We start from the raw sequence: 12,878 nt of genomic DNA, 5'->3' as shown, positions 1-12,878 counted from the left end.
TGCAGTCCAAATTTGTAGCCTGGTACTCACTGAGAACAGAAGCTGGTAAAGATGATTTGACTCATATTGCTCAAAAGGCAATGGTCTTGTACATTATGCATTTTATCAAGTAGTTAAAAATGCAGTTTTAGAATCTGACTCTTTGCCCACTTATGGCCATTGCAGATGAGGTAAATTTTCTTCTGAGGAGTTATCAGTTTGGTTTTGTTTGACTTCATTTTGGCTGGAGGGAATTTGCTCACCTTCACAAATCAGTTGAAATAGGTGATTAATATTAAAGTTATTCTCATTTTTAGAGCATGGCAATGTGTTAGGAAGCAGATGTTAGGTATCAGGAAGATGAAGCAAGAAGAAAAGTTCCTGCAGGGTCATAGTGAAACATGTTCCCAGAATCTGGCCTAGAATTATTTATATCTTAAGTGATTTCTGCTGATAGAAATTATATGGTCTTAGGAGGGAAGAGCTGTTTGTTCACTAACATAGCAGTTAGTTTGTGTTCACTGCAGGTAATCTGCAGGTAATTTTTTTTAATAGTGTACATTGATAACAGTATGATTTTTCTCTTTCATTGTGGGACTGCAATTAAGTGAGAGCTGTTTGGTAGCAAGGAAGATGGATGGGCAAATGGGAGAGAAATTGAGCTAGTCTAGAGCACAGAGGGGTTTTGTGCAGGTGAGTATCTGGGGAGGAAGTTGTCTTAATTCTGGTTCCTACAAAACCAGGCTTTATAGTTTGTCAGATAACCAGATCTGAGAGGGTGGGTCACAGTCACAGAGTCCATGCTTTTAGAATTTTGAACTGTGTTGTTGGACATTAGGAGCCTGCAGCAGAGAAAGTGTAACAGATACCAATTTAAGAAGGCAGGTTAATGCTAAGAAAGAAGGCAAAACTATTTGCTAGATGCTTGATGTTTGTCTTTGCTTTAGTATACCTAAAAGGAGTTGAGACCTTGCAATAAATGCATCAATTTCATTTGCTACTTTAACAAAAAATATGCTAACTTTAGTAAAGCTACTGCTGTCAGTTACTAAATACTAGTAAAAATAAATCAACTAATCCAACTGTATTTTTTAAAGCGACAACATAGTACTTCTTTAACACTGGAATGTAGCTATGCTGGTTTTGGCTGGAGTTAATTTTCTTCATGGTAGCTAGTGTGAGGCTTTGTTTTGCATTTGTGATGACAGCAGCGTTGATAACTCAGTGCTTGCACAGAGTCAAGACCTTTTCTGCTCCTCACACTGCCCCACAAGTGAGCACTACTTTAAAACACTTGAGTATGTTTTGCTCAGCTCTTGAAAAAACAACCAATTTGCAGATCTCCTTTGTCTGCTCAAACCATGTGTCTTTTTAAAATTTAAATGCTGTTTAATGTATAGAAATAGTTATATTAGAGGAGAAACCTTTTCTGCTAGAGCAGTCGTACTGCAACTGTGACTCTGAGCTGTGTGTGCCTTAAGGTTGTCCCAGGGCTCCTATATTGGGCCCAGTAGCTGGCATCTGCTGAGAAATCACAAAGCCTGGTCTTTGAGGAAAAGATTCAGCTTGCTCGTGCTTAGCATTTTGATTAGACCTGTGTGTTACTGGTATTTTCTTGTTTGTTTTATTGCAGACCTGCTCTTATAAATCTCAACCGGCAGGACTGTGCTAGGCTGTTAGACTGCCGTGTTAGGGAACTTGAAATGATGTGGTACTCTTGGGAAGCCTGATTTCTCCAGTTATGCTGACCTAATCCTTCCAAAATATTGCATGCAGAATCCCAACGATTCTACTGAACAGTTGGTAACAAATTGTTTATTGAGAGATCTAAATGATCCAGTGCAGAAGCTATAACAGGAGCAAAAGGACCAGAGGGAGCTCTGGCAACTGCAGCCCATCCTCACTGACTTATGACCCTGTGCCTTATGCAAAATAAGTTAAAAACCATTCTTCACCTGAAGCCATATGAGCTATAATGGGTTCCAGTGAGCTCAGGAGCAAGAAAAATACCATTTATGGGCTCATGTAGTAGCAAGTTTTTATCTGGATGAAAAGAGAGTGTTTATGAAAAAGCTTCTAGCTGTACAGATACTGCTGGAGTCCTCCTCCCTCAAGTGAGGATAAAATGGAAGCCCCATATTGCTATGGATAGACTCAGCATAATCTTTGGACAAAAAAAATCTGTTGTAAGGATAGCATAGGAACTTCTAGCATTTTTAAGAGGTCGGTTCCTCAATAAAGGAACCTCTTCCATTGCCAGTTCCTCAATAAAGCCATCTCTTTTGTGTGCAGAACACATGCCTGTGCCATTACTTCCTGCAAAAGCATGTCTTTGAATGCATTGCTGGGTTTGTGGTCCAGGGATGTTCCTATCTTGCTAGGCAGAGACCCAAAAAGCCAGCTGCAGCTTTCTTACAAGGGCCTCAAGACAGGCTCTAAAACCTTACCTAGGCAGTATGTCTTTTAAAATTGGTATAGTTGTGTATGATATCTAGGGTAGAGCTAGAAAATACTTTGGATTTCTTAATGTGCTGTAAACCTGTAGCAGTGGAACAGCTTCTTGTGGTTTCATGATAGATTTTGAAAGTAAATTGGAGTGAAGGAGGAGAAATGTGGCCTTTATTTTTTTTATTTAGTGTATTTTCCTTAAATACATCTAGGTTTTCTTCATAGTGACAGCCTTTTTTGGCACTGGAAACATAGCTTCTATTAACAGGTAAATTTTATTAATTAATTTGAGACACAGTACAAAAAATTCTTCCTGTAGTTGATGTACTAAATGTAAATTTAGTTAGCAAAATCAGGGCAGAAGAATCAAAGCAGTAATCAGTGGAGAGATAACAATTTATTTTGTTTTTGCTCTCTGTAACATCTACCCTAAAAGCCTGAGCTTGTTGGTGGTGAGGCTGTCTCAATTCCATTAGATGCTATCAGGATGAGCAGAGAGCTTGGTTGCCCACCAACAGTATGGCACCTTGAAAAACACAATCAGAGAAAGACAGGTGAGGTTGGCAGTCCCTGCTGATTTAATATTTCATCAAGAGAAGATAAAATTGGAAGCCTTGTTTAAAAATGTATATACAACCCAGTGTATTACAGGGTAATTAAAGGCTGGGGTTTTTTAAATGTAAAATGCCATTTCAAAGATATGTAATGTCTTTTTCATGTTTCTCTAGTTTTGATCCTGCTTCTGTCTATTGTTTCTTGACTGTGTTCAGTCCTTTCATGATGGGAGGCTTGCTTTTACTGAAGGTTAGTAATCTTAGCTTGGTTAGATTTTCTCAGAGAACTGTGGAATAAATAACATATCACATACATGGTTGTTACTTTGCAATTCACAAAAGAACATATGTGTATATATATGAGCTTCATTAGGCTTCTTAACCACGTGTGAAGCTTTCAGCCTTTGTAGTGTTTCTAGAGAGATCATTTGGTTTTCCAAGAGAAGCTGAAGTGTGGGGAAGTGTAATTTAACAGCACTGGGTCAGTTTATTGTATTAAAATGGAAATTTCAATTGTTGTAAGTACTTTAAAAATTATTAAAGTTATAAGCTTTTCCTGTAGTATAATATCAACAGAAACATTGAGGATATATATATGTATATATATAATTAGCTCTATATTACATTAAATAGAGGTATTGAATGTTCTACTGATTAGGTTATCATTTTACAATGGCCATTATTTTCTCTATTTTTTAATAGTCTGTCAGAGATTGGATTGCACTTGTGGTTTACAAGGCAAAGGCAAGGTGTGGCAGCTCTTTTCTAGTATTTGAGTAAAGGATCTGCCAGAGGAGAGACACTCAATCTACTTGTTATTAGTAAAATAAACAGTATTTTCTACCACTACTTTTCTGCTGTTTCTGTCCAGAGAAAGCAGACTGAAGTTACAGGTACACTGCACATTGCCTACAGGACACAGATCAATAGTGCAAACCTTCTGGATGCCAACAGTCAGGTTTTATACACTGCTAACATAAGGATTGCAAATCAATTTTGGAAAGAGCAAAAGGCCGCATTCATGTTTTCTAGTTTGTTTTGTTCTTAATTTACTGAACCATTTACATTTGCTTGACTTGGCTCTGGAGGGGTAGTGTGACCCTTGCCTTATTGAATGCCTTCTCTATTCAGACTTTTTTGTGATGAGATTGTCCTTTACACTTGAAACTCTGCAGCCAGTCATATGAGATGCTGGATCTGAATAGTTCTGTCTTCTAGCCTTGTTGAAGTATTTATCACTAGTGCTAAATGGATAAATGAAATGAGGATATGCTTTAGTTATAAATTTCAATATTAACTCATGGCTTATTGTACTGCAGTTCAGCTATGAGCATGGAAAGGGGTTTTTATTAATTAACTGAAAATATTCCCTGCAAAATTATTTTCTACCCTGTCTAGCCAATATTTTATTTTGTGACACACCCATTCTGTGATAATTTCAAAAACAGGAAAATGTTTCCACAACCTACCCAGATTTTTTGTAAATATGACTGTAAGCCAAAATGTAGCTTGTGTTTTGAACAGGTTGCAATCCCGTTTGTTCTGGTATCATGTGCTTTCGAAGCTGTTCAAGTCACAACACAGCTGTCTTCTAAGAGGTACATTACATGCTGTATTTCTGCATTAGTAAGGGTTTCAAATCTATTTTGGAGGAATTCAAAATTTTCAAATCTCAATGCGAATTTAAAAAAAATAATTAGATCTTATTGTTGCTTTTATTTGTTATTAGGGCTTGGGGTTTTGTTCATTGATTTCTGCAAGTTCAGGGTTTTTTTCCTTAGTAATAAATGAGTATAAATTGAAGTGTTGGCCTTGTCTGAAACCATCAGATATTTAATATTCTTTGTTAACAATACACAGACCATTTTTTCTCCATAATGTTAAAAAATAGCAGAATTTAAAGTCTGATTTTTACTTTATACTGCATCTCTGCCTAGAGCATAGTATTTTTTAAATAGCCCATTTGTAATGTAACCCATGTATAGCTTTGTAGTGCTGACCTCACCACAAATAGCATTAAAAAAAAAAAGGCACTGGATGCCCTTGCATTGCAGTTCAGTGCTTCCCAGATGTGTTCAGTATTACATATTTTTTTGCAGTAGGAGCAGATGGCTGCCAGTCCTTTCCCTATCTCTAAGGACTTTTCAGAGTATGGATGCCCAGCCTCATGGAGTGCTGTATCCAGACTTGAAACATGTTTTACCTCTCTCAGGACTTTTATTCTGTTAGCCCTGCTCACCCCATTCAGCAGACCCGGTGCACATGACTGAATCCTCCGCTCATCGTGTGATATTATGGATGGTGCTGAGATGGAGGAGGTCCCTGTCAGCCCTGTGATTTTGTCACTGTGGGGCGTTGTGTGGGGTTGACCAAAAGTCCTGCCTGTGTGTGGCAGGAGGACTTCAGGGGCTTTCTCCTGCACATTGCTCAGCTGAGTGTGAGGAAGCTGCCCTCACTTGTTGTGATGCCCTCTGCTTTTCTGCTTGCTTTCATCCTGCCTGACCCTGCTGTTGTCTCCTTTTACAACACCACCCACTACCAAAGAGAGATGGGGCACCCCAAAATGTTGCCGTCCCTGTTGGAGGGCAGCATGACACTCCCCACCCCTTTTACCTGCTCTGCTTTAGCTGTGTGTGCTGTGCCTGCATTGTCCCACACCCCCAAAGATGGGCATTCATCCTCATCCCTAGGCTTGTACAAGGGCAGGGCTGCATTGAGAAGCTGGGGTTGCTCAGATGACCAGCAGTGGTTTTCCATTTCTAGGGCTCAAGCATCATAAAGGTCAGCATTTCCCAATTTGTGAATGCTTGCCTTGGCAGCGCTGGTGATATTGCAGACTTTTATGGAATGTGCATCTGAGTGTGTGAGAGGGGAAATGATACTGCCTTCATAAACCAGGGGACACAACTATTTCTGTGCCACTTTATGAGGCTGTGGCTGTAACTCTGTCTGGTGTTTGTGCCAGCTTCATTTAGCTGTGCTCAGGTAACAAATGCAGTGATAGTGCCACAGCATCCGCCTGGGAACAAGGCAGAAACCACAAGGCACACCCGGGATCCCCAGAGAGGTTGTGCTCTGCTTGCCAGTGCATCCTGAAGTCTCTGCTGCACTTCTTACTGCTGCTGCTGCCCCTGCTAGATAAATTAAGCCATCACTGGGAACAATCTTGTCTTTGCAGTGTATAAATATGCCCTGAAATTAGTCTTGTCCTTCTGTTGAGAAAGGCTTCCTGCAGTTCAGAAGGGCAAAAAGTGGATTTTTGTGATTTGGACAAATTGCTCCTAAAGGCCCTGATTACAGATTAAAGACTTTTTTTTTTTTTTCTTTTCAGTGGGGAATATTCTGTCCCAATATGTTTTTGGAGCTTGCCTATAAAAAAAATCCCTCTAGCTGGGTGCCTCCTAAGCACTATTATTGCAACATCCTATCTATCTGAGCCATAGGTTAGCAGAGCGAAGCCTTTCCCTGTGTCTGAGATACAGTTGGTTTCTTGCATCCTGATTTACTAATGAAGCACAACTGATGTAGGCAATATCAGCAAGTTCCTCATTTGGAGGCATTGGTATGGGTATCTCCCCAGTACATGCTCATGCAAAGCTGCAGCAGGACATTTTCAAAAAAAACATTTGTAGTTTTATGATGGTAGTACTGATAAATTAGTTGTATTCTAGTTAAAGACTTTTGTTAATGGGTCAGCTGTTTGCAACATTACTTCAGTGTCATTAACTTAGAAACCAGTTTTAACCAGTTACAGCAATTGCTTTCATGTAATTTAGGATTTACATAGTTTGAGGAAAAGAAGATTAGGTTAATGGGGGGGAAAAAATAGCTCTGCCTCCTCCCTTCTGGTTCCTTTTACTAGCCTAAGCCTAACTTCCAGAAGTTAACTGCTACCTGTAAAGAGGCCCTTGGTTTGGGAGCATACCACCAAAATGCTCAGAGTTCCCAGAGCAAGTTATGGGCATCCAGAGAGTTGGAAGGAGGCAAGCAGCTCCTTTAGCTGCCTCTGTCCCAGCAGAGTGGTTGTCACCAGGGTGGGACTGAACAGTTCAGGTACCTGCCAAGCAGCTTTGATCACTCTTGAGTCCATCATGAAGCTCCTAAATCAGCTTTATTTGGTCCAACCAGCACACAGCTCTCTGCATCAAGAATGGGCCAGATGCTCCTTGGAAGATTCTGTTGTTCTCCAAAAAATTACTCAGGTTTCTCCATTGCAAAATTGAAACCCTATAAATGTGAAATTATAAATGCCAGATGTCCAAGTCATGTATTTTAATTGTTTTCTAGTAGATTAAAATGTACCTGATTGTGTGAAAGGCAAATACAAGAAATCATATCTTTATTTGATTTCTTTGTGGGTTTTAATAAGCTCATTTAATAGCTGTGTCCATAAAGAAAGGTTGATGGTCTGACTTTGCTGGGTTTTTTCCTTTGCAGCCTTTTCCTCATTGTTCTTGTGATTTCAGACATTATGGCTTTGGTAAGTTGTTGTTGCACATTCTCTTCAAATAAGATCAAGAAACAGAGTTCTCCTAATTCCATCAAGAGAGATCTGAATTTGTTTCAGACTTCAAAGTTTTTCTAACTAGGGCAGAGAATTGGATTGAAATCCTAGCATAACTTAGAGATAAAACTCTTCCAATCACTGCTTTTCCAATTTCATGTAATTAATGCTTCTGAAGAAGCAATGTTCTCATAATAATAAGAGACAAAATGAAGTAATAAGTTAACATTTGGAGTTCCTCATATGCTTTATAATCAAATTCCTTGGAAAAAATTAAACAATAATATGAGTTTTAGCTGTGTGCAGAGTTTAGTTAATTGTTCAGGAATTCCAGACCTTTTACCCCACCCCAGCTTCGCTTGAAAAAGAGAGGAAAAGGAGAAATGCTTTACCCACCAGCTCCATTAGACTTGTCAGAATCCAGGAGATCAGCAACATCCAAAAAGACACCTTGTGCCCTTTGTAATAAGCTGTCAGGAAATGCTCTCTTCAGAAAGCCTGCATCCACAAACCAAGCTAGCCAAAACAACCCAAAGCTGAACAATCCCCCAGCACAGTTTTTGCAGACTAAAAGTGTGTTTTCGTTGCCCACTCCAGCTGTCTTCAAATCAGCAAGCAGTGCCACTGGTAAATAGAAACCTTTTCAAATCAGCAGGTAGAGCTGATATTGTCACTTTATACGTGCTGGGTTTGTTTTATGCCTTGGAGTAAGCATTCCTGTTCTTATTTCTTAGTACAGTGTGATCTGTAAATATCACATAGAGGAAAGCAGGGAGTAAAAACCAAATAATTGCTAATTTGTCTGCAGAGTGAGAAAAGGAGAAGGTATGGCTGAGGTCAAGTTTCAAGTAAGTCTATGTGTGTAATCTGCTTTTAGGAACTTCCATAGGAAAAGAAATAATATACCAATAAACTACATTCATAGCATTTCACTAATAAAATGTGTATTAAGTGTATTTATACCAAAAGAAGACTACAGGTACTTACTGATGTGTAGCAAGCCCCAGTATATCCAGGTCTTATAGCTCATGTATTCTCCTGTTTTGGTTTAAGTATTTTGAAACAATGTACTTGGTGTACAAAAAAAAAAAAAAAAACCACACCAAAAAAACACCAAAAAAACCAACCACAAACAAAAAAGAAAACAAACACCAAAGAGGTGTGTAGGAACTCTGTCAAGAAAAGAGAAAGTAGCAGGGCAATAAGAGAACATGTTGTAGTCTTGAATCAATGGGGCCACCAACTAGAATTAGGGGAATTCACTAATAGGTAAATACTATGTTCTCCCAACGTTATTCCCACTTTACAAGTAGAGAACTGCCAGAGTTGCTCAAAGATATTTGTGTTGAAATTCCATTAAAACTTTTAGGTACTATGCATTATTTGGCATGTCGTTATTTCAAGCAAGAAGGTGGCTTGGCTTTCCTTATTGAAAAAGTTCTGGTGTTTCTCTGGTTTTTGCAAACCAAGCTAGACAGAACTTAGTCCATCTCTTGATGTTTTTGTTTGATGCCATGTTAAATCTATTTCTGGTTCCTAGACTATTCTTTACTGTGGTCCAAATGATCATTCCTGGAAAGGTGTTGTGCTTATTCCATGTGAAGAATTAGAAATTTGGAGTAAGCAGCCTGAAAAAATTGGGTTGAATTTTGTCTTTCAAATTGTGCAGTGTTGATGTACTAATCAATGTTGTTTTATTTCCTAGCATTTTTTCTTTTTGGTTAAAGACTATGGAAGCTGGCTGGATATTGGTACAAGGTACAGTACCTTTTTTGCTTCCATTGCCTTTTTAAAGCTTCATGGGTTCAAAGTATTGTTTATCTACTCATAGTTCTTGTCATTTTTTCCAATTACTTGGCTTAATCAAACGCTTTTGGGATGTTCCATGTACTTCAAAACACATGTGCACGCATACATATTCCAAGCTACAGCTTGTGCCACAGCAACACAGAGTAAGTAGTAAATCCAGGTTGGCAAGAAGTACAGTTGGTAGGATCTGTATGAAGAGTAATTACACAAAAAGTATTTTAATTAATGTTTTGCATTTTAATTAGTTGTAATCACTGTTAAAATAACAATTTATTGAAGTTGTTAATTATCTTATACCTAGTTAAGCCTCCATATACAGTTCACTGTAAATTAGTGAACCTTGTGTAAATATGTTGGTGGCTACCAAGGCCCATGCACTTATCCTCCCCCTAGCTGGGGAAGAGTTTAGCATTTAAACATAGCCATCACAGCTAAAATGAGAGCATTTGTTTTGCATTTTGAGTCATATTAATCTCACATACAAGGAATACACATTTCAGATTTACCTTCCCCGAGTTGTGAAAATAGATAAAATGCTGTAGTAAGCTTAGTAGGAATGCATAGTTTTAATCCAGCAAATCTGGTCACTTGACACTGTTATTTAAACAGAAGCTGAATAGTGACCCATTGTTAATATTCTGTTTAGTCTACGTGTGCTCTGTGCTTTACTTCTGTGAGCCCCTTTGTTCCCAGAAGCGTGTGCACACGTGTTCTTTGAAGGTTCCAATTCCTGCTCATCATTACCTTCAGAAGGTTCCTAGTGGCCAGAGGTACATTTAGATTAAACAGTGAAAATGTCGCTTGGGCATCCCACTTCCTTGCTGTGGTCAGTTTATGGTAAGTCAGAGGGCTTCATCCTTTGGTTTGAATTCCTCTGCAGATTAATAAGGATATTAAAGCCCTCAGAAAATTTCTGTTCTGTTGGGCAAGAAGTTTTATCATTGGACGTTAGTAGCAAAAGTATAAATTGTTACAAGTACCCAAAAGCTTCCTCCCTTATACATGGTCTTCATAGCTAGAGCTTTACAACAGTAAATGCATTGCTGGATCTATTTCAGCTGGAATGTTGCCTTATTCTGAAGAGTTTAGGAGAGCTCATTACTCACCACTAATTCTACCTCTCTGTGTGTGTGTTTTGATCACTGAAGAAAGCACTGAAAAAGGCCTTTCGAAAGAGTAATTTGTGATTAATTTTTAACATGGAAATTCATAATGTTCAGGCAACCTCTGTCATTACTTCACTTTTGAGTGCTTGACTCTACCACCTATGTTATTTTATTGTAGTCTCTGTATATATGTCTTATATGTAGGTGTGTATATGCACATAAGAAAAATAATTAGGTTGCTTAAGAAAGGAAGTGAAGCCATAGGTGTGGAGCTAAGTGGTTTTTCCTTTATCTAGCATGAGCATTATGTTGGCACCAGAACTTTCTCCTCTGAGCAGATTTCTAATGTGTTATCCTCAGGCTTGGCAAAATTAGCAGGCAACAGCAGAATATTTTTGTTTGTTTGTTCCTGAAAGGGGAGATGAGCTTCAAGGGGTTTTGGGTAATTCCCAAAACCAGTGGGAGTGAGATACTTTCCTGTCCTCCTGTTGCAAGTGCAGTGACAGCTCTGTGGCATTCTCATTGCAGTGTTGTCTGTTGCTGCTTTGACAGCAAGGTCTGAAAATACTGTCTTACAACAGGCAACATTTTCCATGTTGCCAAAGCTTTCCTGAGAATAGGATAAGTCTTTAGGGACAGCTGCTCTCATATTTTTCTTTTTTTCTTGTCACATTGATAGGAAGTGCATATGTGTGTGTCAGCAAAAATATTAGGATTTGTGTTGTTACTGGTTAGCACATGAGTGAAATCAGAGGTAGAAAACCAGCAGCTTTAGTTGCCTGGTGGAGATTCATTCCTCTAAAGTCTCTCAGAGCTCAGTGGTGTATGTGCCACATTTGTAAGGCTTCAATGTGTGTTTCCTTACTCATCCTGTTTTGTGGTGATGGGCTTTCCATGGATTTTCCATGGATTTTACCACATTCAAAAGTTCTCTGTGTTCTCTCTCTTACTAAGAATATGCAAGTTGAGTAGGAGACTCATTAGGCAATATTTGGTTTTTCCAACAGCCAAGTTTCATGTAGATGAGCTGGCTTTAAATCCCTTGCAATAAAAAGACCTTCACTGCTTTTTCACCTTGATGTTTTCTTTCCTAGTGGATCTCATTGTTTGGAAGTAAGGTTTGTTTACTGAACTGACATATTCTGTTTTTAAAAATTTCACCCCTAACTCCTGGCTTTTTGCATCCTATTCTGCAATGCCTTAACCATATGACATGACATTTTACCATGCCTCACATTTTCCTTAACAATATGTCTTTATTCTCCCAGTGGAATTCACCAGGTCACATAAGTGTTGTCTTTGAATGGAGGAAGATTTCTACCTCTTCCATTCTTCCAGTTTGTTAATGAAATGCTGAGCAATAACAGATCCAACATACAGTCCTGTATTACCACATTCAGCAAATTATCAACACACCACTGATTCCCTCCTCTCAGTAAATTATCAATTACCATAAATATTTATGGCTTCTTAGAAAGTTTTAAAGACCCTTTTCTTAATGATGATGCCAAAATCCATGTAAGTTTGTCTTTCATAGAGTGCTTTTCATTGTTTTGATATAATAATGGGATAATAGTCTTGCAGGGAATGTAGAACTCAAAGCAGCAGCTTAAATAAACTTCTAAGGCGTGCTTAACCTTGCCCTCTACCTAGATACCTTGAGGTAACTTGAATTGCATCATATGCCCAGAAGAACACACCACTAAATTTCTTTAAAATTTCTTTTAAATTATAATGTAATTTTCCTATGTATTAATGTATAGTACATGATCATGAGAGGTTTGTTCTGACAGGTCCTTTTATTTTTGAATAACAGCCACATGGAATAGCTAGCTTTTCAGCTTCTTGGTCACTAAAATAATTTCTCTGCAGCTTAAATGGTGTTTATCTATCTCTGTCTGTAGATTTCCAGAAAGAGAGAGAAATAGCCTTTAAAGCCTGGTATATCTTTACAGTACATGCACTTTGTAAATAGTTGTATAACCTGATAGTAAAGATAAACCTTAAAGGTTCTTTATATGGCTATTATATAGCTTTATACAGGCACATACTGTACTATTCCCTCTCTTTATAGCTGCTGGAAGATAAAGATATGATCTTAACTGCTCTTCTGCTGTTTCAAAGGTCAGGGGACATAAATAAAGCACAAAACCGGGGTTTTTTTAAGTTTAGGAATAACGGAGTCAATTTTGGGGTTGGGTGCTGGGCCTTCTTGGTTGTATGGTTAAAACATACGTTTTGTGTTTTGTTTTTGGTGAAACTGTGGCATCCTGGCTGGAAAAGCAGGAAGCTTAAAATTCAGAATCTAAATCTGGGGTCTCACTGTGTGCTTGGGAACAGTTCAAAGAGCATGTCACAAAGAAACAATGTCTCTGGGCTCTTCTGGAGAGTGCTCGTCCAAGTCTTTGCATAAGTTGTTTTTGTTTTACTTATTTTGTTCCTAGTTGTCTTAATTGCTATGGTGACTTACTCCATCTT

General features: G+C 38.4%; 1 protein-coding gene across 4 annotated transcripts in view; it reads left to right on the top strand.

Annotated features, from left to right (window-relative positions):
- Nucleotides 1-12,878, top strand: part of PIGN (phosphatidylinositol glycan anchor biosynthesis class N) — a 100,745-nt gene that overhangs the window by 83,170 nt on the left and 4,697 nt on the right. For 3 of the 4 annotated variants that reach the window (XM_039721933.1, XM_039721950.1, XM_039721956.1), the window contains exons 24-28: nt 2,640-2,695; nt 3,156-3,231; nt 4,506-4,579; nt 7,419-7,461; nt 9,191-9,243. In XM_039721933.1, the coding sequence (XP_039577867.1) occupies nt 2,640-2,695; nt 3,156-3,231; nt 4,506-4,579; nt 7,419-7,461; nt 9,191-9,243 (302 nt within the window). The remainder of the gene's footprint in view (nt 1-2,639; nt 2,696-3,155; nt 3,232-4,505; nt 4,580-7,418; nt 7,462-9,190; nt 9,244-12,878) is intronic. The other variant, XM_039721942.1, reaches the window with a different exon arrangement.

This window comes from Passer montanus, unplaced genomic scaffold (assembly GCF_014805655.1).
Source record: "Passer montanus isolate IOZ18808 unplaced genomic scaffold, ASM1480565v1 scaffold107, whole genome shotgun sequence".
Lineage (NCBI taxonomy): Eukaryota > Metazoa > Chordata > Aves > Passeriformes > Passeridae > Passer > Passer montanus.
The sequence above is the reverse complement of the archived record's forward strand: the minus strand, read 5'-3'. Positions and strand labels throughout refer to the sequence as shown.